The sequence below is a fragment of the Scyliorhinus canicula genome, chromosome 2, assembly GCF_902713615.1.
Source record: "Scyliorhinus canicula chromosome 2, sScyCan1.1, whole genome shotgun sequence".
Taxonomy (NCBI): domain Eukaryota; kingdom Metazoa; phylum Chordata; class Chondrichthyes; order Carcharhiniformes; family Scyliorhinidae; genus Scyliorhinus; species Scyliorhinus canicula.
In genome coordinates this window covers 132289762-132317331 of record NC_052147.1, presented here as the reverse complement: position 1 = coordinate 132317331, position 27570 = coordinate 132289762, and the positions used below count along the sequence as shown (strand labels likewise).

Sequence of the window (27570 nt, the reverse complement as noted above, 5' to 3'; positions counted from 1 at the left end):
AATAAAAGGTGCAATTCAACAGACAAAACTAAGTCAGTTACAGGCATGTTTGATGGGGTGTTTCTCAATGGCTGCAGCGCAGAGGTTCACCCCATTATTCACTGGCACTTGAGTGGTTTTCTGGGCCTCGGGGAGTTTCTCCCCGCTGAGGCCTCACTAGTTGATTTCCATTTTGAACAGCAGCCCGATCTCTGCACCCCCCACTTTCTGGGCCCTCCCAACCAGATTATATTGGTCCCTGGAACTCCCCGCCCCCCAACCCTCTTGTAATGGGCAAAGCCCCCCTCGGCCTGACCTCTTGCAGTGCCAGCATGGTGCCCAGGTGCCGGGGAGTACCAGGTACTACCCTATCCTGTCCCAAACCACCAGGGGTCTCTAATGGCCTGCAAAAGCTCCCAAGGTGTCATTACGCCTGGTCCACGTTTGTGGAAAGCAATGCTAAACAGCACACTGCCGCAGTCTCGCAGGCATAGCCGCTGATTCCCGGGAACTGGGAGAAAGCGATATCCAGGTATTTAAATGAGCCTAATGGCTCATTTATGGGCAGGACGTTAGCGCAGTGATTAGCACTGTTGCTTCACAACGCCAAGGACCCGGGTTCAATTCCGGCTTGGGTCACTGTCTGTGCGGAATCTGCAGGTTCACCCCGTGTCTGCATAAGTTTCCTCCGGGCACTGCGGTTTCCTTCCACAAGTCCCAAAAGACGTGCTTGTTAGGTGAATTGAACATTCTAAATTCGCCCTCAGTGTACCCAAACAGGCACCGTAGTGTGGCAACTAGGGGATTTTCACAGTAACTTCATTGCTGTGTTAATGTAAGCTTTCTTGTGGCACTTATAAAGATTGTTATTATTAAATATACGAATCTGGATCTCGGTCAGCGGGGCATAATCCAGATCATGCCGGGTGGAGCAAGTCAGGTGATTGGCATGAGGTTTCGTGCCTCGCGAAATTCACCTGTGATTGAATCGCACCCATGGTCACTAACAGATCAAATAAAGAATGTGGAGCTCACGGTATATAGAAATGACTGAAGCAGATAGGATCAATTTATTTAAGGGACCAGGATCGATTCATTTAAGAGACCACCTGAGGAGGGAGACATGAGGGAAGCCCATTTACCATGAACACCAAAACTGTTGTTATGAAACTCAGTTATTTGTCTTAATTTTAAATTAATAAGTTTAGATCAGGTATTCCACTTCCCAGGAGCTTTGGCCCTTCTTTGCATGAGCTGACTGGGAACTGCCTGCACATGCGCCATTTGTTTGCTTTCGCATCTTCAGGCTGGGAACCGGTCCTGTATGCCTGCCCAGAAGCAAAGAAATGAAACAATGTAAAACTGCAAGCTAAGTGACCAGAACTGGCATGCCAAAGTTGTCCCAGGGAGCGGGACACAGGGAAGGGGACAGGAGAGGTCCCAGAAGAAAGTCACAGACAGGGACAGGATCAGGGGTGGGAAAGAGGCCCCGATAAGTAAGGTTGAAAGAATTGAGCAGAGAAGTAGGCGCCAATTTTTTTTTTTTTAGTTTAAAGTACCCAGTTCTTTTTTTTCAATTAAGGGACAATTTAGCGTGGCCAATCTGCTTTACCTTCACATCTTTGGGTTGTGGGGGTAAGATCCATGCAGACACAGGAAGAATATGCAAACTGCACATGGACAGTGACCCATGGCCAGGATTAAGCCCGGGAGCTTGGTGCCGTGAGGCAGCAGTGCTAACCACTGCATCACTGTGCCGCCCCCCAAATAGGCGCCAAATTTAAGACAGAGCTGCAAGGGGCAGACATGAAACATAGTGGGCTTGAGAGAAACCCTGAAGGCACAGGGAGGGAGCTGAATTTTCATGGCTGGTTGGTGACCCCATTTTAGAGCAGCGGTGTTCTGCTTGGTATAGTCTACGGTCTGGAGCTGCGCTTGGAAGGTGAAGCTCGAGTATACTCAGGAGATCCATGGGAAAGGAATCTCGGAAGACGAGGTTGAAACTATGGATGTGGATCCTTGTTGAAGCTTTCTGAGTGGGAACGATGTTTGGAGAGAATTCCAAGGTAATTTCTTCAAATGTGGAGATTGGAAGTCCTTGTGCGAAAGTCAAATATTTTGTGAGGCTTGTTGGCTCACAATGTGACAAACACATGGGTGGGTTGTTGATAAATTCATTGATTTCGTTTTGGCCGCATTTATTATTTTCCTTGGGGGTGTGGTGTATAAGATAGATAGTGTAACTTGGTTTATCTTTTTGAATGTGTATATATCTGTAAAAATACAGCTGGGGTGGAAGGAATAGTGAGAGTGTGAATAGTTTTGTGTTTGCATTGAGATCTTCCAAACTTTTTCGTCTGGTGTAATATGGTTAGTTTTTCTTGTTTTAATAAATATTTTATTCTTTGTGTTGAAAGTTCAATCATCAGATTCTTGTGAATTTGTCAGTAACTTTCCTCTGTGGTTTTTTTGAAAAGTTAGGATCTATTCACCAGGTTTCACTCTGGGATATGATTCAGTGACAGACCTGTAGATAACAGTGCTATACCCCCGTACTGTACAGCAGTGACAGGCCTGTACCCAATAGTATTGTGACTGTTATATAGTTGAAAATCTCTACCTAATCCTGGAACTGTCAAATTTATACTGTGGAATAGTATAATATTAGGAAAATGTATTTATCTTTATATTCTGAAGTATATATATCAGGATGAATGACTGTATACAATATGCGCGATCTTCTGATCACGATGCGGCGGATAAGCGGCTCGCCGCAGAGCAGCGTGGCCGGTGAAAGCCGGTAGACCCTGCTTCAACGCAATCCTGCGATACGTTGCAGGGAGAAATCCGCTCCACAATGGGCGGGGTCAGTTTTTGGCAAATCTGCATAAGCCTTACTCTAATGTGCAGATTCTTGAGTTACCTGAGGCTTTGGGATTCAATCCCTTTGCCTCAGGCGAACGCCATTTGGTACACAAACTGGGACCAGGTGGAATGGCACTTGTGGAGGTCTCTAAGGGGATCAGAGGCCCCTAGCTGCATGCCATTTGGGCGGGGTGGTGCCCTGGCCCTGCTGGTGCCACCTGTGTACCCTGGCAGTGGCACCCTGCCACTGCCACTTGGGTGCCAGTCTGGCACTGCCCAGGTGGCACTTACCACTGGCAGAGGCACTGCCTGGCTGCTAGGTAGGCACTGCCAAGCTGGAATTTTTTGCGTGGTACAATTGAGCTGGGGTTGACTGCCGCAGGGAGGTGCGGGGGACCCTCAAGCGAGCGGAGCTCCACGTTATAAAAAACGGTGCTATGTACAGCCTCGACCGCCGTTCCCCGTTTCGGCCCCTAATTCAAAGCAAGGCGTGTTGAATAGCCACGTGATTCTCAGCACTGCAAGTGCTGGGAAACACGTAGCTAAACGCGCTCGCTCGGGAACTTTGTTCCCTTTTGAGAAGATCACGCCCTATATGATTGTATATCATTTATAAAAAGAAATGTATACAGATACATGTTCAGGAAACGCGTGTGTGAATGTGCTTGTACATTTTCATAAGTAGGCAATGGTAGTGGGAATCATTCCCCTCTAGCAGACATCACTGAAAATATGTGTCCTATAGAAGCACCGACATTTATCAATCAGGATTCTGCCAAGAGAAAATCTTTAGCGGGACTTCAGACACAGTCCAGCAAAACCTTCATGACATTACATAAATGAAAGGACAGGCAAACCCGCTGAACATATCCATGTCATGGTCTATCGCCAAAATCATGGGAGTCACAATTATATGATAAACCCCAGACTCCTTCCATTAATGGCGGGTCCACCACAGAACAGAGTTCCACATGCTCACCATTCCCACTAGCATCAGTAAATACCCCTGGGTTACCTTGTGTGCTTGGTTACTCTGACCCTCCAATTGGAGGACTTACATTGGGGTAGTACTCCATCACCAGCATATACTCTGTTCTGCTGTCATTCGATATTCTTTCTTCGCCCACAAAGAAGCGTGCGATATTCTCATGCTCCATCAGTGGGAGCCTGTATATGTCTCTCTCGTTAATAAAGTTTTGACGGTTTGAGGCACTGAAGATTTTCACAGCAACTGGGCGTTCATTCAATGACCCTTTATACACTGCACCATACCGACCTCGACCAATCACCTGGCGATGAAACAAATTAAACATTTATTTCATTGCAATTTGTACCAGTTTTCCAAATGCCCTCACCAAACTTTGCTTGAAAATGGTCTCGTTGAAAGTGTATTTCTTCAATTCAGGAGGTACCATTAACCCACCGATGACTTGCCCAAATGGCTAAACCCCACTTGCCGTAAGTTACTAGGTGATAGACTAGATCTTACCCCAAAGACGCAACCTTTCATACGCACCCAAGTAGAGTCAACTGATTCGCTATAATAATCAGTAACAAATGCAATGTCAATCCCCCTATTAATAACGACAATCCCATCCTCCCCCCAAACAGCATCACGAATGTTAACATAAACAAATAACAAAAAGGAATCAGGAATCTCCCATAGTCACCATTAACATATAGTCAGTCCCCCCTTCCCCCTCCCCCAACCCTCCCAACGCCCATGAATTGTAGAACCCCTCCATCCTTCCCCTCAGTTCAAATTTGACCTACTCAAGAGTCAAGAATGCCAGCAGGTCCCCCCCACCACGCCAGGGCTTAGGGTGGAGAGATTGATCTCCATCCCAACAGGATCCGCTTTCGGGCGATCAACGAGACGAAGGCTATAACATCTGCCTCCACACCCATTTCCAACCCCGGCTGGTCCGACACCCCGAATATGAAAAGGGACAGCTTAACAGAATCACAGTCGCAAAGGATGTGATTTTGATATTAGTTGTTCTTGCACTGCGGCAGAGGCAGAAGCCTGTTATCGGAATTCAAACATAGTTCCAAGAAAGATGAACATGGATTTGGAAATGACAGCATGTTCAAGAATGGCGAAGAGGAAAGGAAGGTTGGAGATGGGATGGTAGTTTGCAAGGGTAGAGTGGTCGCTGTTTTTTGAGGAGATGTCAGATTTGAAATAGAGGGGGGTGACAGTACCTGAGGAGAGAGAATCATTAACAATACCAGCCAACAGGGACTAGGAAAGGAAGTTGGGCAGTCAGTGGTTTAGTGGAAATAGGGTCAAGAGAACACGAGGTAGTGTCTTCAACAAGATGCGCTTGGAGAAGGTATGAGGGGAAACAACAAAGAAGTTAGAGGATGATAAGTGTTCAGGAGTCTCCTTCTCTCTCATCTCTCCTTATGTTCCTTGAACAAGTTCCACATTTCACTTGTGTCCTTCCCTGACAGCCTATGTTCCCAATTTCTGCACTTCAATTCTTGTCTGACAGCATTATATTTACCCTTCCCCCAATTATAAACCTTGCCCTGTTGCTCGCACCTATCCCTCTCCATTACTAAAGTGAAAGTCACAGAATTGTGGTCACTACCTCCAAAATGCTCCCCCACTAACAAATCTATCACCTGCCCTGGTTCATTACCAAGTACTAAATCCAATATGGCCTCCCCTCTGGTCGGACCTTCTCCCTCAACCTCTTCTAGCTCTCCTCCACGCGCACCATCTGCCTCCAACGAGGCCAGCTGGTCCTCATGCTCTCTCACCGACTCCTTCACCTTCTGTAGCATCAGACCCTGCACCTCCAGCCTCTGCTCCACTCTCTCAATAGCCGCCGAGTGGCTTCCCACCATCTTTGCCAGGTCCTTTGAGGCCTTCTGCCTGCTTCTGCTGCTACAACTTTGCGTTCAAAAAGTCCACTCATTTGCTCAGTAGACCACTGGGCAGCAACGATACCCCTGAACCCTCCACCATCTTTTCCTCTGTCGGACCTCAAATAATCTCTCGTCCAGGCTGGTACTCTTACTCGTTACACTCATCAGTTAAGCTATAAACTAGCCCCTCCGACAGAGCACTTCTATTTCTCAGTGCTCATGCACCTCATACCAGCAAACACCCTTAAATCGGGTGAAAAAGGACCAAGCAATTGCACCTTGAGAGGGAACCACCAAATATGCGGCCACTTACTCCACGGCCACCACCGGAAGCCAGTTTTATTTTTTAAATCGGAAATTGTTGCACCCTTTTCGGGATTCCCAGTGTTGCCTGCGTTTTCCAGCCCCACCCCACCAACCTGACGGTGTGGGCCACGCCTCCACAATTTGTTCTGCACAGACTGCTGCACAATGTGGCGAGAAAAGCAGGTTGTTCAGCTGAACCGACGAGCTGCAGGCCGGTTTTCCTGCCAGCACTCTGTGCCGAAATTGAAAAATTCTGCCCTGTATAGCTAATTCTTCTTCCTCTCTCCTGCTGAAGTCTATCCAGCTACATTAACTCTACCCATCTATATACATCCCTCCATTATTTTACCTCTTTCATCAAACCCATCACTCTTAACACTCCAAATTTCACATTATTAAACCATATTGTTTTACTATAGTGATTCTCCCATTGAAGATCACCTCTTAGGTACATTCACTCTCGCAAAGGAATCTATCCAATTAGTACATTGACTCTCCCAGTTCATGATCAACTGCATACTTTTCTCTTCAATCTTTTCCTCTCACTTGATATCCTGAAGATACTGACTAATTTATTAGGCCACAGTTCCGTGAGGTGTGTTTTTTCTTATTCTTTCATAAGATTTGAGCATCTCTAGCAAGGCCAACATTTGTAGCTCATCCCTAATTACTCTTGCGAGTGTCCACCCTCTGGTACCTCAGTCACAGGGAGCAACTATTTCCAGTGGCAAAAGAGTAGGCATCGAGATGTTACAAACTGAAAGTAATTAGCAAAAGAATCACAGGGGAAACAAGTTTTTTTTTTTAACTTTACATAGCCTGATATTCTGATCTGGAATATAATGCGTGCAAATCTCTGGCTGCATTGGGCTCTTGCTTGAGTGCAACACGGCCGGAGAATGCTGGGAAAGGCCTCCAGCGAGCCACCTGACAGACTCCGTGCCTCCCTGGCCCTCCCCCTGGATTGCGGACACCTTGGCACTGCCCACCTGGCATCTTTGTACTGCCACCCTGGCATTGCCACGGTGGTACTGCCAAGCCAAAATGAGCACTGTCTGGGTGCCAGTGCAAAGGTGCCCGAGTGCCAGGGTGGCACTGCCAAGGGCCAGGGGACGAGGGGGGCCATGCCCATGAAATGAGGGTGGAGGGCGGGTTTGAAGTGTGGGGGAGTGCTTGGCAGATAGGTAGGGGCTTCCGGGAGGTTGAGGGGGGTGGGGTGATGGGGGTCCTAGAAGAGAGCGGGTGCTGTAAGGGGGCTTGGGGGAGCCTGAGGAGGGAGGATCCCCAGGGACCCTATAGCGGGCTTTTCTCACTTGGGGGATGTGGGATAATGTCCATGTGTGTGGGGGTGACGTTGCCCTTGGATGGGGTGGGTGTAAGCTCACCTAGAGATCGTGGCACCCTTTCAAAATGGCGGCCCTATCTGAGTTCAGCTCCCCAGTGCTAAAATAAATTCTAAGTGTGGGCTAAACCGGTGAGAAATCCTCAGGGCCCAAAACAGTGACTAAGAGTCATTGAATAGCGGTTCGGGAACTTGCCGGGGAAAACTCCCTGAAAAACCTGCCACAAATTAACTTTGAAATATTTTGGGAGAACTGAGCCTAATGCCTGAAAGGGTGCTGGGCACACTTTCAAAAAAGGAAATTGGCCAAATACTTAAAAAGAAAAAAATTGCATGGATGTAAGGAAGGAGTTGGGGAATGGGAATAATTGGCTAGCTCTTTAAAAGAGCATGATGGGCCAAATGGTCTCCTACTGTGTGTAAGGTTCTCTGATTCTCAATGGCATTTTTACATGTGAGCCGAAACAAACAAGCAAAATCTCTTTCCGATTGAACTTCTCCAAGGTGTCACACCAATGGAAGATTAGCGTCAAATAAACTCTGTGATCCAGATGAGCGAGGCAGGTCCACAATATCCATGGACATATTGATTTTTTTTAAAAATAATTTTTATTAAGATTTTCACAAAATATAAACAAAACAATATTAACAAAACAACCATGGTAAAAACCCAAGAACAACACCCACCCAACTACAAAAGCAACTGCAAACTAAAGAAGAAGAAAAAAACAAACAAATGGGAAAGAGATAACACCCGCCACATCCCATGTACACAGTTCTTCCTCCCACCGAACCGAACCAAACCCCCCCCCCCCCCCAGGTTGCTGCTGCTGCCGGCCTATTTCCCTACCGTCCCGCCAGGAAGTCCAGGAAAGGCTGCCACCGCCTAAAGAACCCTTGTACTGATCCCCTCAGGGCAAATTTCACCTTCTCCAATTTGATGAACCCCGCCATATCATTGATCCAGGCTTCCACGCTTGGGGGCCTCGCATCCTTCCATTGAAGCAAGATTCTCCGCCGGGCTACTAGGGACGCAAAGGCCAGAACACCAGCCTCTTTCGCCTCCTGCACTCCCGGCTCCACTGCAACCCCAAAAATTGCGAGTCCCCAGCCTGGCTTGACCCTGGATCCCACCACCCTCGACACCGTCCTTGCTACCCCATTCCAAAACTCCCCCAGCGCTGGGCACACCCAAAACATATGGCCGTGGTTCGATGGGCTCCCCGAACACCTAGCACACCTGTCTTCGCCCCCGAAAAATCTACTCATCCTCGTCCCAGTCATGTGGGCCCTATGCAGCATCTTGAACTGTATGAGGCTAAGCCTCGCACAGGAAGAGGAGGAATTCACTCTCTCCAGGGCATCCGCCCACGTCCCCTCCTCAATCTCCTCACCCAGCTCCTCTTCCCATTTATCTTTCAGTTCCTCCACCGTGGCCTCGTCTACCTCCTGCATTACCCGGTATGTGTCCGAAATCCTCCCTCCTCCAACCCACACCCCCGAGAGCACCCTGTCCCGTACCCCACGTGGGGGCAGCAAGGGGAACCCCTCCACCTGCCGCTTGGCAAACGCCCTAACCTGCATGTACCTAAACATGTTCCCCGGGGGGAGCCCAAACTTCCCCTCTAACTCCCCCAAGCTCGCGAACCTCCCCTCCACAAACAGGTCCCTCAACCTCCTAACCCCTACCCTGTGCCAGGCCAGAAATCTGCCATCAATGCTCCCTGGGACAAACCGATAGTTCCCCCGTATCGGGGCCTCCATCGAGCCCCCCACTTCTCCCCTATGACGTCTCCATTGCCCCAAAATTTTGAGGGTAGCCGCCACCACCGGGCTCGTGGTATACCTCGTTGGAGGGAGCGGCAACGGCGCCGTTACCAGCGCCTCCAGGCTCGTGCCCACACAGGACGCCACCTCCATCCTCTTGGACATATTGATTGTTGATAAGTCAACCCTGCTCATTCCAGGGGCTTAGAAGGATCGCTAGCATTTTCTCACTTAGATGCCCAAGCACTGGACTGGACAGATATCAGGATGATCAATGATCAGTGCAGAACCCAGAGTATATACAAATAGCTAAGGATCATGCATTCAATTTTCTCCCGAGCTTTCTGGACTCGGCTATTGGAGGACAGAGGAGCGGGCGGACACTGTCCCTGAAGGAAGTGAGTTAGTACATTGTTCTGCAAGGAGATTTAAACATTGAGATGAGCTTCCTTGCACATTCAAAACCTGGCTGACCATTCAAGGAAACATTGTCAGAATATTTGAGTCATGGCCAAGTCTAATCCATTCATCCCCTGTTTTCCCATGCAATTTAGTGGCTTCACTTCCCTTCCCAAACCCAGGGTACAGAAGCTCGATGTCGTGCCACCAACTACAGCAATCATGTACCTAAGCAAGAAGCTGGAATCAACTTTGGGAGTTTCATAGCACAATTGATTTAAATCCACATCGGACAGCTGCTTCTTTAAGGCGTATAGAAGGTACAGTTTGCCTACCTCAAGCAACTTGAGGCTGTCCAAGTCCAGGGAAGGCTCAGAGGGTGCAGCCTCCATCATGTTCATACTGTGAAGTCCATGCTTCCTGTCTCCTGATGAAAGAATCACAAATAAAAAATGACGAACAAATCAAGTTAACAGCTTCTTCATTAATGTAGTTTGCAAAATAAATGCTGCACAATGGGATATCATTTTTCTTTAATAAACATTTTATTGAAGTATCTTTGGTTTTACAACAACGACAAATTAAAAAATGTAAATGAATTTATAAACATAGTGCAAAAAGCCTGCTTCCTCCCTTACAGGTCCCACTTTTGTTAACCCCCTACTCCAAACTAAACTAAACCAACCAACCCCCCCCCCCCCCCCCCCCCCCCCCCCCGCTTCTGCTGACGATGAATTTTCTGCAAAGAAGTCGACGAACGGTTGCCACCTCCGGGTGAACCCTAACAGTGACCTTCTCAAGGCAAACTTGATTTTCTCCAAACAGAGGAAGCTAGCCATGTCCGATAGCCAGGTCTCCGACTTCAGGGGCTTTGAGTCCCTCCAAGCTAATAATATCCGTCTTCGGGTTACCAGGGAGGCAAAGGCCAGAACATCTGCCTCTTTCTCCTCCTGGATTCCCGGATCTTCTGACACCCCGAAAATTGCCACCTCTGGACTCGGTGCCATCCTTGTTTTTAAAGCACGGTGGCACAGTGGTTAGCATTGCTGCCTACGGCGCTGAGGACCCGGGTTCGAATCCCGGCCCTGGGTCACTGTCCGTGTGGAGTTTGCACATTCTCCCCGTGTCTGCGTGGGTTTCGCCCCCACAACCCAAAAATGTGCAGGTTAGGTGAATTGGCCACGCTAAATTGCCCCTTAATTGGAAAAAATAATTGGGTACTCTAAATTTATTAAAAAAAAGAATCTTTGTTTTTAACACCGTGGACATGACATCTGCAAACCCCTGCCAGAATCCCCTCAGCTTCAGGCATGCCCAGAACATGTGGACATGGTTCGCTGGCACTCCCGCACACCTATCTTCTACCCCAAAGAACCTGCTCATCCGGGCCACTGTCATGTGAGCCCGGTGAATGACCTTGAATTGTATCAGGCTGAGCCTGGCACATGTTGTGGACGCGATGATTCTACTCAACGCATCCGTCCACAGACCATCCTCTATCTCTCCTCCTAACTTCTCTTCCCATTTGCGCTTCAGCTCCTCAGTCTGCGTGTCCTCTGACCCCATGAGCTCCTTATCGATGTCGGAGACCTTCCCTTCTCCCACCCCCACTCTGGAAATTACCCAATCCTGAATTCCCCTTGGTGGTAGGAGCAGGAATGTTGAGATCTGTCTACATAGGAAGTCCCGCACCTGCAGGTACCTAAATTTGTTTCCCCTTGCCAATCCAAATTTCTCCTCCGGCTCCCTCAAGCTAGGAAAGCTCTCGTCTATGAACATATCCTCCATCCTCTCAATTCCTGCCCTCTGCCATCTCCGAAATTCCCCATCCACCCGTCCCAGGGCAAATCGGTGGTTATTGCAGTTGGGGACCAGACCGATGCTCCCTCCGCTCCCACATGCTTCCTCCATTGCCCCCAGACTCTCAGGGCCGCCACCACCATGGGGCTGGTGGAGTACCGTGCCGGCAGGAATGGCAGAGGCGCCATTATCAAAGCCCCCAAGCTGGTGCCCTTACATGAAGCCGCCTCCATACACTCCAATGCCGACCCCTCCCCCCACTTCCTAATCATGGCTATATTCGCCGCACAATAATAGTTACTGATACATACAGGAGCAGGTCGTCTGCGTAAAGTGAGACTCTGCGTCCATTGCGACCACTACATCCACCTCCCTTCCTTCTGGGGGCATCATGATCGCATTTAGTAACCTTCTTACATTGGACACCAACTGCCTTCCCTTAACAATCCCTGTCTGGTCCTCCCCAATCACGTCCGGAACATAGTCTTCAATCTTCGATGACAACATTTTGGCAAGCAGTTTGGCGTCCACATTCAATAGGGATATCGGCCTGTAGGACCCACACAGCTCCGGATCTTTATCCCGCTTCAGAATCAGCAAGATCGGGGCCTGTGACATTGTCGGGGCAAGCACCCCTCTCTCCCTTGCCTCATTGAATGTCTTCATCAGCAGTGGTCCCAATATCCCAGCGAACCTTTTACAGAACACTGCTGGGTACCCGTCCGGCCCCGGGGCTTTACCCGACTGCATGGCCTTCCAACACTCCGCTATCTCTTCGATCCCAATCGGGGCCCCGAGCCCTTCTACCAGCTCCCCATCCACCTTCAGGAAATTCAACCCTCCCAGGAAGTGCCTCATCCCCTCCAGCTCAGCAGGGAGTTCCGACCTGTACAGCCCACTATAAAACTCCTTAAACGCCTTATTCACCCCCTGCTGAGTCTCCCACCAGCTTCCCGTCTCCATCCTTTACTTTCCCTATCTCCCTGGCTGCCTCCCTCTTTCTGAGCTGCTGTGAAAGCATTCTGTTGGCCTTCTCTCCATGCTCATAAATCGTCCCCCTCGCCTTTCTCAGCTGCTCTACAGCCCTCCGTGTGGTTAACAAGCCGAACTCCGCCTGTAGCCTCCGCCGTGCCCTTAAAAGCCCTGCCTCTGGGTTCTCCGCATACCTCCCGTCGATCTGTAGTATCTCCTTTACCAGTCGGTCCGTCTCTGTCCTGTCTGCCTTCTCCCTGTGGGCCCGTATCAGGATCAGCTCTCCTCTAACCACCGCCTTCAATGCCTACCAGGTCACCGCTGCTGAAACTTCCCCCGTGTCATTGACCTCCAGGTAGTTCTGAATACATTTCCTCAGCCGCCCGCACACCTCCTCGTCCGCTAAAAGCTCCACGTCTAACCTCCAGTGCGGGCGCTGATTACTGTCTTTATTAACCTGTAGGTCAGCCCAGTGCGGGGCATGGTCTGAGATTGTGATCGACGAGTACCCAGTGTCCACCACCCCCGTGAGTAGAGCCCTGCTCAGAATAAAGAAATCAATCCGGGAGTACACCTTATGCACGTGCGAGTAGAAAAACTCCTTTATTCTCGGCTGCCCAAATCTCCATGGGTCCACCCCCCCCCCCCCCCCCCCCCCCCTCCATCTGCTCCATGAACCTTTTAGCTCCTTAGCCATTGCCGGTACCCTGCCCGTTTTTGAGCATCACCTGTCTAAACCAGGGTCAATACTGTATTGAAGTCCCCTCCCATGACCAGCTTATGCGAATCCAGGTCCGGTATCTTCCCCAGCATCCTCTTTATAAACTCCACATCATCCCAGTTTTGCGCGTATATATTTACGCCACTCGCTTGTTGATCAGGGTCGCAACCCCCCTGGTCTTTGTGTCCAGTCCCGAATGAAAACCTGTCCAACCCAACCTTTCCTTAGCCTAATCTGGTCAGCTACTCTCAGGTGCATCTCCTGACCACATCCGCATTCAGGTCTTGATAGATCCGTAGGATACTGTTGTCCCATTTGCCTTCCACATCCGCCTTCAGTCCTCTCAAATGCACAAATTTTGTTCTTTGTATGTGACCCAGAGGCGAGCCAGGTACAACAGTCCGAACTTCATCTTTTTCTTGAAAAGGGTCGACCCGATCTGGTTGAACCCCGCTCTTCTCCTGGCCACCTCCGCATTCAGGTCTTGATAGATCCGTAGGATACTGTTGACCCATTTGCAGCTCCGTGGCTGCGTGGCCCACTGTAAAACGCGATCCTTATCCAGATATCTGTGGAATCTCACCACCATTGCCTTCAGGGGGTCTCCCATTCGCGGCTTCCTCGCAAGCGCTCTGTGAGCCCTGTTCACCTCCAAGGGTCGGGGGAATGCCCCATCCCCCAGCAGCTTCTTGAACATGGCCACTCTATATGCCCCAGTGTCCGCTCCTTTGGACCCCTCCGGCAGCCCGACGATTCTCAAGTTCTGCCGGCGGGCCCTATTCTTTAGGTCCTCCACCTTCTCCAGGAGCCTTTTCTGCTGGTCTCTTAGCATCTCTACCTCCAACTCCACCGCTGTTTTATGTTCCGCCTGGTCAGCCAGCGCCTTCTCTACTTTCTGAATTGCCTGATTTAGAAATTGCCCCTTTAATCGGGTCCAAGCAGTCCTGCTTCTGCTTGGATAAGCCCTCCTGGATAACTTGCATCAACTGCTCCATTGACCGCTGGGTCGACAAGCCAGAGGTCTGGTCCTCTGCCATGCTTCCTCCCAGTGCAGCTTCAACCCAAGCCTTCTCTGTCCTTTTGTTTCTGCCTTTGCGAGCACTCCTAGTCCTCCTCTCATAGAATTTTTATTACAATGCAGAAGGAGGCCATTCGGCCCATTGAGTCTGCACTGGCCCTTGGAAAGAGCACCCTACCCAAGCCCCACACCATCTCTACTCCTGTAACCCAGTAACCCCACCCGACTTTCTTTTGGCTACTAAGGGCAATTTAGCAAGGCCAATCCACCTAACCTGCACTTCTATGGACTGTGGGAGGAAACCGGAGCACCCGGAGGAAACCCACGCAGACACGCGGAGAATGTGCAAACTCCACCCAAACAGTGACCCAAGCCAGGAATCGAACATGGGACCTTGGAGCTGTGATGCAACTGTGCTAACCACTATGCTACTGTGCTCTCCATACACCAATGTGCGAATTCAGTTCACAATTGCCTCCGTCATCAATCTTTCAAATCAAGTCCTGGAAAAAGGTCCAAAAGTCCGACTCAAGCGGGAGCCACCAAATGTGCGTCTTACCCCTTCATAGCCTCCACTGGAAGGCAATGGGATATAATTTTAACAACATATTATTCATGTGAAGATTCTGCATATGCAGCTGCAAAGTCAGAGCTGAGTAAGAAATTCTTTGACTCACAATATTAATCAGTGAGTGGTGGAATATGGGGGAAATATGAGAAATCCACCAATAGCATATATCCTAAAGTTAACAGCGCCAATGATTTAATAGCTCTGGCTAAACCCCCTCAAACCAATGTAAGAAGTGTTTCCTCTTCTTTTAATTAATTGTGTATGAACCTTTTGGCCCTCATCAAGATGAGGATGTTAATACCTTGGAGTGGAATCTGTGTCAAATTTCCAAGGACAGATGCAGCACAGGTTAGCTCCATCTACACTGTCCCATCAAACACTTCCAGATCAGGCATAGAGAGTGCATTTCCCTCTCCAATATCCTGACAATGTGCATCAAGCGTCCCAACTTCAGAACAGCAGGAATAAACTGTACCAATGTGTTGTTTTCCGTTCTCCACATCATTCATCCTATATCCTTTCTGAGTGACATTGGAAGTTAGCGCCAAGTGGTGCAGAATTGGGGGAAGGGGAGTTTTGTGCTGTGTCTCCAAATCTACAAGGAACTGGATGACGAATGCTCAAAACTCAATTCATGTTTACATCACGAGTCTATCACAAGAAATATCATCAGTCTAGACTTTACTCGTGTCAATTTCTCACAGATGGAAAACCAGCATCGAACAAGTGTTCCTAACTTGGTAGCATTTAGCACTAAATTGGGGATTGCAGGATAACTAATGTGGCAAACTGGAAAAAATGAAGTTACTGTGAAACCAGTTCCCAATGAGTATATTCTCAGGCAGACTCCATCAAGCCAGGAATAATAATCAGAAAAAGCAATAAATTGTAAATGTTGAAAATATAAAAGAAAATGTTAATCAGTCTTATTCCAATATGGCTGCCAAGGAAACTTCTGGGCATTTCTGTCAGCTTCCATACTGTTTTCAGTTGGCAGTGAGAGTAAGATCTACCATCTGGTGTCTCAGGTGGTACTATTGGCCTATTCGGCGCTATGGACTAAGTGGCTTCCTTTGGCAGGCTCGGTAGCATCGCTGACCAACCAAAGTGGTGGCTCACTCCATTGGCCATCTATCTGAGAAAATGCTGGCAACTTTGCAGTATGGAGAGCATCACTGTGAGTCCTGTTCCTATCCTTAACAGACATCTAAATGGAATGATCCAACTGGTTCCTCCATAGCACGGAGTTGTTGAGGTCAATTCTCATGGCCTCTCTCCCAGCCCTGCTGAGATCAACAGACTCTTCATGAAGAATCAAATCTAGTACTTTCAGGCATATGAGTCACAGCTAAGTGCTGATTTTGCTAACTGAGATTGCAGGATCAACTAATTTATTGCTTATGTGGTCTCTTAATGTGAACATCCCTTGGTTGCCTTGCTTGAAAATGGAAGTACGTTTTCACTATAATACAGTGATCTGTTATGTTGCAGAAATACTACAAAAAAGGAAAATGAAAGGAAAGGTCAGTCAATATTGAGTGAATCTATTTGTCACATCTTTATCTTAGTACAGGTGGTCCATAAAACAACATCTAGAAAGTTTTGTTTCATGCAAGATTAAAGGAGGTTTTGAATTGAGAGGGGCATGGTAACACAGTGGTTAGCACAATTGCTTCACAGCTCCAGGGTACCAGGTTCGACTCCCTGCTTGGGTCACTGCTGTGCGGGTTTGCACTTTCTCCCCATGTCTGTGTGGGATTCCTCCGGGTGCTCTGGTTTCCTCCCACAGTCCAAAAATGTGCAGATTAGGTGGATTGGCCATGATAAATTGCCCTTAGTGTCCAAAAAGGTTGGGTTGAGTGGGGTTACTGGGATAGGGTGGCGTGTGAGCTTCAATAGGGTGCTCTTTCCAAGGGCCGGTGCAGATTCGATGGGCTGATTGGCTCCTTCTGCACTGCAAATTCTATGAAATACAGGAGATTCCATCACCATGCTAACTATTTGGAAGGCTTGCAAGGAATTTCCTGTATAAATTGCACCAGGATGTTAGAATCCATGAACAAAGAACAGCACGGTGGCGCAGTGAGTAGCACTGCTGCTTCACGGTGCCGAGGTCCCAGGTTCGACCGCGGCTCCGTGTGGAGTTTGCACATTCTCCCTGTGTTTTTGCGGGTTTTGCCCCCACAACCCAAAGATGTGCTGGGTAGGTGAATTGGCGATGCTAAATTGCCCCTTAATTGGAAAAAATGAATTGGGTACAATAAATTTATTTTAAAAGAAAAAAAAAGAATCTGTGAACAAAGGAGCCCAAAACATTAATGATATCTTTCAATTTTATAACACAAAAGTTAATTAAGAACAGATGAACAGTGAGTTTTACAAATCAAAAATCAGCACATCCTTATCTTTTGGGAGTCATCCCAAGTACTGTGTGTCCCATGAAGATCCTGGTCAACAATATTATCATTTTCCTTCCCAACTGCTCCTGAAGAGCTAGTGCTTGGTTATATGGACACTGGACACATACCCTCTATTTTCTGCTTCTGGAGAACACGGGTAATGTATTTAAATGCCCGGCCATGCATGGACAGAAATGTAAAATGACCAACCTGTTATGACCTGCATGGGAACCTTTGGGTTGCTATACTGCTGTGTGCTTTTTGGAAACATGCCAGCCAATCTTGGCCAAGTGATCATTCTTATTTGACAATGGAAAACATTGCGACCTATGCAATTTAAAGCTAGCAGGAGTGGGGATCTTTGATTTCTTTTTATTCCCTAGTCCAGGTTTACCAAGACCATGTGTAGTAGCCTAAATGCTAAATTGTGGCTGTGGAATGCTAATAGACAATAGGATGAAAAACATAGATACATTCTGAGCTAAATATAACTCTACTGCCATTTTTGGCATGAAGCAGATCTCTTCCTGGATTTGATCCTATCTGCAGAGAATTAGCCAATCTCAAGATGATCAACAATAAAAGGATTTTGGCCATTATAACTTCTGAAGGGGAAGATATCCACTCCTATCCCCATCTAGTGTTCCTGATCACTAATCAATTATTCCTGGGTTGATAGTGGACCCACTCCTGATTGCTAACCAATGACTCTTGGATTGGCAGTGTATCCAATCCTGATCATCATCCAGTAAGTTCTTGCATGCACAAATGCCAAATGAGTAGACAATTAAGCTTGACAATATTGCCCCCGTGAATGAGTGGGATGTCGCTATCTAGAGAGCATATGAAGAATGGCTACTTGGACACCAGGAGGTGGTCAATTTCCACTAACTAGTATCTGAGAAATGTCTGAATGCCTTCAGAGTGGAAACTGAGAGAACATTTTCAAGAAAAAAAAACTCTTCTTCAACTGATAATTTTTGCTTTGATTCCTTTGTAAACCATAGCAAATAGGTCTCAATCCCTTCATGGCTCATATAGAATTTCAGTAAATGTATTTGACTCTATAAGCACTGATTTTCCACTACATCATTTCACTCAAACAGCAGCTGAGATGCTTAATCTCTGAGTTTTCATAACGTAAAAGCTTCCTTCAAAAGAACAAGACACATTCCAAATGATGGCAGATGCCCAGTGGGTGGATGAAAGGTGCCTACCTGAAATGAATTTGACCAATCTCCTCGTGGGCCTGAGCCCACAACATAAAATTGCCCTAAATTGGCACCATTGACAATCACACTCAGAAATATCATAGAATGGGTGGCACGGTGGTGCTGTGGTTAGCACTGCTACCGCACGGTGACGAGGACCTGGGTTCAATCCTGTCCAGGTCACTGTCCATGTGGAGTTTGCACATTCTCCCCGTGTCTGCGTGGGTCTCACCCCCACAACCCAAAGATGTGCAGGCTAGGTGGAATGGCCACACTAACTTGCCCTTTAATTAAAAAAAACAAAATACCATTGAATGACTGGAGTGGGAAATGAAAACACCACACTCAGTAGGAGCTTTTCTTAAGTTTGGGCTGAGTAAAGTGAGCTTATATCTAACCTGGTCATGCTTTATGTTAACATTAGGTGTTTTTACTGGAATGTGTTTGATTACCAGCACCACCACCACTTAGGTTAATGAATACAAAATTCACAAAGTGACCTCCACATTTTTTCAATATCCCTTGCAAAGAATAATATGGAATCTAAACCACAGAAACAGGCCATTCAGTCCAACTTGTCTATTATTCCAATATTTACACCCCACAAGAGCCAATTCTCATCATTTCTTCCATTGCTGCTCCCATTTATAATCAAGCTTCCTCTTAAATGTATCAATACTCAATGCTTCAACTAACATTTGGCAGCAAACTATAATTTCACCACTCTCTGGGTGGAATTCTCCCACCTGAACTAAGTCCCATGGCGGGGGCGGGAACATGAAGAATTTCCAGCTGTGGAGGCCTCTGGTGACCAGCATGCGTAGACTGATGGCTGAAACTGCCGTTCCCGTGTCCAGTTCCATCTCAGCGGGGTGTCCGTTTAACACCCGGATAGGTGCCATTCTGGAGCCAGTCACACAAAGCAGTGGTTGGGTTGGCTCCTCAGTGTCCAAGTCCTCCAGGACATGCGCGTGGCCTTTTGGATAGAAATGGTGAAATTGCTTGTTGCCGGGATCAGTGCCCCCACGCGATTGTCCGGAGCCTCATTCCTGGCCTTGGTTTCCCACTCGATATCGGCATCTGTCATCCGGAAACGCGGAGTCGGGGGAACCTCCACGTTCGCTCCAGGACGAGTCACGGCGGCAGTTGCGGGACCTTGCACGTCCCCATCGCCTCACTTCTGGTAGGCGGCAGCTGGTGGTCTCGGCATCGCCCAATGTTCAGGATTGCCAGGTCCTGGAGTTCCTGGAGCCCGCAGTCGGTGCTTCCCTGAGCGAGCGCTATGTCAACGGCCTTGTCAAGGCTCGAGGGCGTCTCCATTAACAGTTTTTGCTGTGTCTCTCGGTCCCAAAGTCTGCAAACAAAGCAGTTCCGCAGCAATTCAGCCAGGGTGGCTCCAAACCCGCAGGGGGCAGCAAGTCCCCATAAACGTTCTCAGTATTCCCGGTGGACTCCACCTGTGTTTGCGATGTGGTATGGAACCAGTACCGTCGGACCATAATTGGTTGCTGTGGATTTAGGTACGACCCACCCGGTCGATCAGCGTGGCAAATGGCAACCCATGCAATGGCATGTCCTGGGTAAGTCAGGTTTCTGATCAGTGCATAAGTCGGTCCGCCAATGGCAGTCAGCAAGGTGACAGACGATCTGTCGCTCGTCAGTGATGATGATGTTTGTGCAGAAAACATTTTAAGTCTTTCGGCTTACTGGGCCCAATCGTCTGAGTCAAAGCCAAAAGGCTCAAATTTATCTATGTATGCCCTGCCAGCCAGTCGGAGAGCAGCCTCCTGAGGTGGTTGAAAAAATATCCGAGGTTGCAGCACTTGCCTCTAATGGCAGTTCCACTTGATCCTCGTCGCCAGTGTTGTAGATGGAGGCAAAGACTCCACGAGGGCCCAGGCTGACAGGGCTCACTTTATTCCACACTAGTCACAACAATCACTCCTCTCCACTCCCTGCAGGGTCTTCTTTCCCGGACTGCCTCCAGGTCGGGGTCTATAATCTGTGGGGAGCTCCTCCAATTAGGAGGGAGCTCCACCCCCTCGTCACCTGAGTAGCTCATTCTCAGGTATGTAGGAGGGGAAGTAGATGTTATACAGCTCTTTCCCTGTAAGGGGTCATAAGATATATAAAATTTTACATTATATCCCTTTCTTTTAGGAACATTGGATATATGAGCAGGAGTAGGCCACAGGGCCCGTCAAAACTGTTCCATCATTCAGATATTTACCCCATTTACCTCTATGCCATTTCTTTTACTCTTGCTATATCTCTTGATGTCATTAGTATCCAGTAATCTATGTGTTTCTGTCTTGAGCATGCTCAATGACTGAACTTCAAAATTCTTCAGGAGGAGAGAATTCCAAAGTTTCACCCCTTCTTGGGGAAAGAAATTCCTCCTCATCTCGGTCTTAAATGGCCTACCCCTTAATCTGAGACTTTGTCCACTGGTTCTAGACTCAGCACCCAGGGGGAAACATCCTATCTACATCATGCCTGATAAGAATGTAGTACATTTCAATGAGATCACCTAACATTCTTCAAAAATTTAGTGAATACAGGTCTAGTTTCCCCAATCGCTCTTCATAATGACAATCCCGCCATCCCAGGGATTAGTTTGGTGAACCTCCATTGCACCCTCCACCCCCGGACAAATACATCCTTCATGTGGGTAATTATACTAAGGGGGTTTCAACTTCCCCAACATAAATTGGGATAGTCAAAGTGTAAAGCAGGGTTTTTCAAAGTCAGCGTTGCGACCAGTGGGTGGGTTGTGGGCAGGTGTTGGGGGGGATTACAGAGTGGTCGGCCGTGGCTTTCCTGATCATGGGGAAAAGCACCCAACGGCTGTGACCGGCTTTTTAAAAAATAAATTTAGAGTACCCAATTCATTTGTTTCCAATTAAGGGGTAATTTAGTGTGGCCAATCTACCTAGCCTGCACATCTTTGGGTTGTGGGGGCAAAGCCCATGCAAACACGGGGAGAATGTGCAAACTCCACACGGACAGTGACGCAGAGCCGGGATCGAACTGGGACCTCAGCGCTGAGAGGCAGCAGGGCTAACCCACTGAACCATTGTGCTGCCCCTGTGACCGGCTTTTAAGAATGCCTGCCGTGGACAGCTGCGGTATTTGAGGGGCCAGGGTGGCGCAGAACTGGTCTGTGTGTTAGTCACTGCACTGGAGGAGGGGGGGGGGGGGGGGCTCGTGGGCGTGCAATGCTAACTGTGAAGGCTCCAGTTTGGAGCTGTGCTCTGTTGCTTGACTCGTCCCCCGCCACCGATCGGTGGTATGCAACCTGCGGCTTCGTCGGCAAGCTGCTCAATGGCCGGCACAACGTCTGCTTGCACTCCCACGATGTCAAGTACGGGTCAGGAAGTGGTCAGCAGTCTGTGACTGGGGCGGATGCATCTGTCAACAGTAAGTTATTGGACAGTGAGCGGGGAGCTAGGCCAGGTTTGTCAGTCAGATATACCGATCAAATGAGGCCAGTCAATATGGCTGACACATGTCAACACTGGAAGAAACCTACAGTCATCACTTTGTGTTGCCACTCTCGAGAAACCAGGAAGTAAGTCATTTTTGTGAGAATGGAGAAGGAGATGACCTGAATGGATAGGTCAATGCAGTGGAAGCAGTAAGAAATATTGCGACATTGTGTGTGTTTGAGAAGTTACTTCATCTCGTCTAAAGTCATAGTTTGTAAAGTAAAAACAAGATTGTACTTTTTTCTATACTTCTTTAAATTTCTAAAGTAACGGGAATATATTTAAAACAAAGTTTGTATATAAATGTAAGGATGCGTATGTTCAACTAAAATTGCTTTCATTTTCAATAGTAAAAAGTCATAAACTTGGGAAAATCAAGTATTGGAAATAAAGTTTAAAAGTTAAAAAAAAGAATAACTTCTTTGGGTGCAAAATGACAGAGGAGAAATTACTCAATCTTGCAGCTGCCAGCAAGCAAGCAAGCAACAGGATGTGTGAAGAACTGAGATGATTTTTTTGGTAATAATGAAGAGAGGGCCAGAGACACAAACAGGCCAGGATCTCACAACTGAATCTGCTGGAGAGAGCTTCTCAGGGGACTCCACGGCAGGACAGAGCAGTGCTAGTGTTAGCTCCATACAGAGTTCCAGGGCCTCTAGTGAACAACCCATTTAGAAGAAACTGAAATCGGGAACAAAGCCGTATAAAGATGATTTCTTTTGGTATAGCTTTGTTAATTGTGCCAATGCAAATCAAGATTCAAAGCCAATGTGTGATATATGCAAAGAAGTACTTGCAAATTAAAGTTTAAAATCCTCAAAACTTCAAAAGTATTTGAAGGCTAAGCATGGTGAGTTGGAGGACAAATCTCTTGATTTTTTTCAAAGGATGCAGCGAGAACCTAAATCGTCAGTTGAAGTCCTTAGCAGAAGTGTAACATTGAATGACAAGGCAAGTGAGATTGTGAGGACCAAGCAGGCTCACCTGTTGGAATAAAGGTAAGCAATAATGGTGTGTCGTAAAGGACAACCAGCATCGGTCACAAAGGTCGGCCAGAGTAGGTTGTTAAGGTCGGCTGGTGTAGGTCGCTAAGGTTAGCCAACGTCGGCCGTGAAGGTCAGCCGGCATGGTCCGGAAGGTCAGCCGGTTGGTAAGAGTGGGTCCGGGGGGAAAAAGTTTGAAAAACACTGGTGTAAAGGGGTTTAGAGGGAGAAAATGTCTTGAAACGTATTCAGGGAAGTTTTTGTATCAATATGTAGAAGGTCCAACAAGAAATAGAGCAGTGCTGAATCTGGGGAACCAAGCTGGACAAGTGTTCAAAGTGGCAGAAGAGGTGCATTTTAGTGATAGTGCTAGTGACCACAACACGGTGTGGTTCTAGCTTGTTTTGGCAAGGAAAAAGGTGACCTGGCAGTTTTGGATTCGGGCAAGGAAGATTTTACTAAAATAAGGCAGGACCTGGCTAAAGTTGACTGGGAACAGCCTCTTGTGGGAAAATATACAATGGAAGGCATTCAAAAAGGAGATGGTGAGAGTACAGGTCCAACATGTTCCCTGGAGGGAAATGTAGCAACAATAAGTTCAGAGAGCCCTGGATGTCTCTGGGGCATCCCAGGATGCGACAAGGGGGAAGAGAAAGGCTTTTAGCAAGTCGAAAAGGAGAATTTTAACTGTGGCCCGCGAGGAATATAGGAAGTGCAAGAGGGAACTTAAGAAAGCAATTAGAAGAGCAAATATGGGGCATAAAAAAGATTTGCGAATAGGATTCAGGAGAATCCTAAGATATACTATATATACATTAAGGGGAAGAGGTTAACCAGGGAAAGGGTACGGACCATTAGAGACCAAGGAGCAATGTGTGTGTGAAGCTGCAGGACATTGCTAGGATGTTCTATGAATACTTCTCATTGGTCTTTACCGAGGAGAAGGAGGACGTAGGTACAGATTTCAGGAAATGGGACTGTGAGGACCTTGAGCAGTTTGACATAGGAAGTGAGGAGGTATTGGAGGCTTTGCCGGGATTAAAAATAGACAAATCCGGATGAATTGCATCCCAGGCTGCTGTGTAAGCGAGTCAGGAAATTACAGGGGCTCTGATGCAAATTTTTAACTCCTCTCTGGCCACGGGGGAGTGCCAGAGGACTGGAGAACAATTAATGTTGTTCCATTTTTCAAAAAGGGTGGTAGAGATACACCAAGAAATTAGAGTCTGGTGTGTGTCACATCAGTGGTAGGGAAACTATTAGAGAAAATTCTGAAGGAGAGAATTAATTTCCACTTGGAAAGGTATTGGTTGATTCAGGATATGCAGCATGTAATTAAGAAGGCAAACGGAGCACTTGCCTTTATCAGTAGTGGCACAGAATATAAGAGCAAGGAGGTAATGTTAGAGCTGTACAGAATATTGGTTAGGCCACAGCTGGAGTAGTGTGTGCAGTCCTTGTCACCTCACTATAGGAAGGGGCTGATTGCACTGGAGGAGGAGGGCACAGTGGAGATTCACCAGGATGTTGCCTGGGATGGAGCATCTGAACTATAAGAAGAGACTGGATAGGCTTGGATTGTATTATTTAGAGCAGAAAAGGCTGAGGGAGGACATGATTGAGGTGTATACATGACAATAAGCTATTATTCTATTCTATTCTATTCTCTCGCCATACGGGGGATTGTAACAGATGTATGTCGACTAAAGAGAGGCCACAGCCACAACAGGAGGAAAGACAATTGCCTGTAAATATATGTGATTTCTGTTAATCTTGATTATTTTTCCTTTTTTGTGCAGCTTTGTAATATGTAACTTATGAATTATGAGATACAGGATGTGAAAACCCAATAAAAACACTTCAAAAAAAACAATTGATGTGTACAAGACTTTGAGGGGTTTGGACAGGCTAAGTAGGAAGCAACTGTCCCTCTTGGTTGAGGGGTCAATCACAAGGGGACATAGTTTTAGGGTGAGGGGCAGGAGATTCCGAGGGGATTTGAGAAAAACAAATTTCAGAGGGTGTTGAGAATCTGGAGTTCACTAGCCGGGACTGTAGTGGAGGCTGGACCCTCACAACCTTTAAAAAACACTTGGATGAGCACTTCAACACCATCATATTCAAGGATATGGGACTAGCTGTTAAGTGGGATTAGCATAGGGCAGCACGGTGGCCTAGTGGTTAGCACAACCGCCTCACGGCGCTGAGGTCCCAGGTTCGATCCCGGCTCTGGGTCACTGTCCGTGTGGAGTTTGCACATTCTCCCCGTGTCTGCGTGGGTTTCGCCCCCACAACCCAAAAATGTGCAGAGTAGGTGGATTGGCCACTCTAAATTTCCCCTTAATAGAAAAAATAATTGGGTAATCTAAATTTATAAAAAATAAAAAAAAAGTGGGATTAGCATTGAGATTAGGTATAGTTGTCAGACTTGATGGGCCGAAGGGCCTTTTCTGCGCTTTATGACTCCTTTCTAAGATAAGGAGCTCAAAATTATACACAATATTCCAACTACGGGTTCACCAGGACTTGATACAATTGCTGCAAAACATATTTACTGCTGCACTCAAATCCCATTGCAATGGAGGCCAATGGACCATTTGTCTTCCTAATTGCTTGCTCCACCCGCATGCTGGCTTTTAGGTTTTTTTTTAAAAATTAGAGTACCCAATTCTTTTTATTTCCAATTAAGGGACAATTTAGCTGCACATCATTTTGGGTTGTGGGTGTGAGACCCACGTAGACACAGGGAGAATGTGCAAACTCCACGCAGTCGGTGACATGGGGCCGGGTCCTCTGCTAACCACTGCATCACCGTGCTAGGCTTTCAGTGACTTATGAAGGACACCCAGGTCCATTGGCAACAACACTTCCCAATCTCTCATCATTTGAGAAATATGCTGTCTTTCTGTTTTTTCTACCAAAGTGGATAACTTTACACTTATTCAATTATATTCCATCAGCCATGTTTTTGTCCATTCACCTAACCTGATCAAATCCCCTTGAGGTCACTTTGCATCCTCCTCACAACTCACATTCCCACCTAGCTTGTCTCTTCAGCAAATCTGGAACTCTTAGATTTTGTCCCCACATCCAAATCATTGAAATAGATATATGAACAGCTGTGACCTAAACAGTATTCTTTGCAGTACCCCACTAGTGACAGCCTGCCATCCGGAGAGTGGCCTGTTTATTCCTTTTCTCTGTTTTCTGACGGTGAACCAATTCTCAATCCATACCAGATATTACCGCCAATCCCGAATTTTGTTTATTAACCACCTGTGTGGGAGTTTACCAAAAGCCTTCTGAAAATCCAAATACACATCAATTAGTTCTCCTTTATCTATGCCACAAGTAACATTCTCAAAATACTCCAAATTTTATCAAACATGATTACTCTTTTATAAATCCATGTTGACTCTGCCCAATCATATTATTTTCCAGTGTCCAGTTATCACATCCTTTATAACAGATTCTAGAATATTCCCTACTACTGACATCAAACTAACAGGTGTGTAGTTCTCAGTTTCCTCCCTTCCTCCCTTCTGAAATAGTGGAGTGACATTTGCCACTTTCCAGTCTGCAGGAACTTCCTCAGGATCTATAAAATTTTGAAAGGTAACCACCAATGTATCCACTCTCTCTCTACGAAATCCTTCACAATTCTGGGATGCAGCTCGTCTGATCCAGGGTATTTCTCAACCTTTAATCCAATTATTTTTTCAAGTACTGCCTCTTTCTTAATACAAATTTCCTTCCTTTCCTCATTTTCACCAGTCCCTTGGTTCCTAGTATTTCTGGGAAATTCTCTGTAACTTCCTTCATGAAGACCGACACAAAGTAATTGTTTAGTCTCTCTGCCATTTCCCTATTCTCCATTCTAAATTCTCCCATCTTCCTCCACATTTGTCCTTGTTAATCTTTTCCTTTTCACATACCTAAAGTAGCTTTTACAATCTGCCTTTATGTTACTCGCTTGCATATATATTTGCTTTTCCCTTTTTTATGAATTTTCCCAATCCTTAGGCTTATCACTTTTTCTGGCAACATTATAAGCCACTTCCTTTGATCCAATACAATATTTAACTTCTTTATTTTAACTTTTGTATTTTCTTCCACCTGAAATGACCTCCAATATTTATTATGACCGTACCAACTTGCATTGCTATATTTAATATTTTTACCACAAAGGCTGGGATAAATTTGGAACTCTCCTCTGCTGTAACTTAAAAATTGTGATTTTAAATCCGAGAATAATACACTTTTGTGGTCCAGAAGAATTAAATGACATTGGGCAAAAGTGGGTAAATAGAGTTAAGCTGTAGATCAGTCATGATCTCACTCAATGGTGGGACAGGCCTGAAGAAGCAAATGGTTTACTCCTGTTCCTATTCTAACGTAGCTTTGAGATATACATATGCCAACCCAAAAAACGACTACCCTTGTTCATATGCAGTGATTTATGCATTTGATTTCCAATATTTCTTTGCTCTATTCCATTTTGATTCTTACCTTTCAGGGGCAAGTAACTTCTTTATTCCTCCTACCCACCACCTGCTGCTTCACGATATTAAATTTAATTTGCAGATTTTTTAAAACCCACTTTGCAAGTTTGTTTCTTTCTGTACTTTGGTATAGTTCAACACATTATTTGGTCTGCACGACTGACCCATATTCACCCCGGTCATTTTTGTTTAATCTACAAGTTTCCACACCCTATCATTTTTTTTTTGAAAATGTTTTTATTGCCGTTTTTCATTTTATACATTGTACATTTGGCAAGGGTGTGCATTGAGTACAGTATACAAGAAATTTCCATTGATATTGAACCCCCCCCCCCCCCAAAAACGCCTTGGTGTTTTCAGATATTTTCTT

General features: G+C 46.7%; 1 protein-coding gene across 2 annotated transcripts in view; it reads right to left on the bottom strand.

Annotated features, from left to right (window-relative positions):
• Positions 1-27570, bottom strand: part of bmpr2b (bone morphogenetic protein receptor, type II b (serine/threonine kinase)) — a 392181-nt gene that overhangs the window by 45688 nt on the left and 318923 nt on the right. For both annotated transcript variants that reach the window (XM_038786943.1, XM_038786948.1), the window contains exons 5-6: positions 9871-9962; positions 3903-4133 (exon numbers count right to left, since the gene is read on the bottom strand). In XM_038786943.1, coding sequence (XP_038642871.1) covers positions 3903-4133; positions 9871-9962 — 323 coding nt within the window. The remainder of the gene's footprint in view (positions 1-3902; positions 4134-9870; positions 9963-27570) is intronic.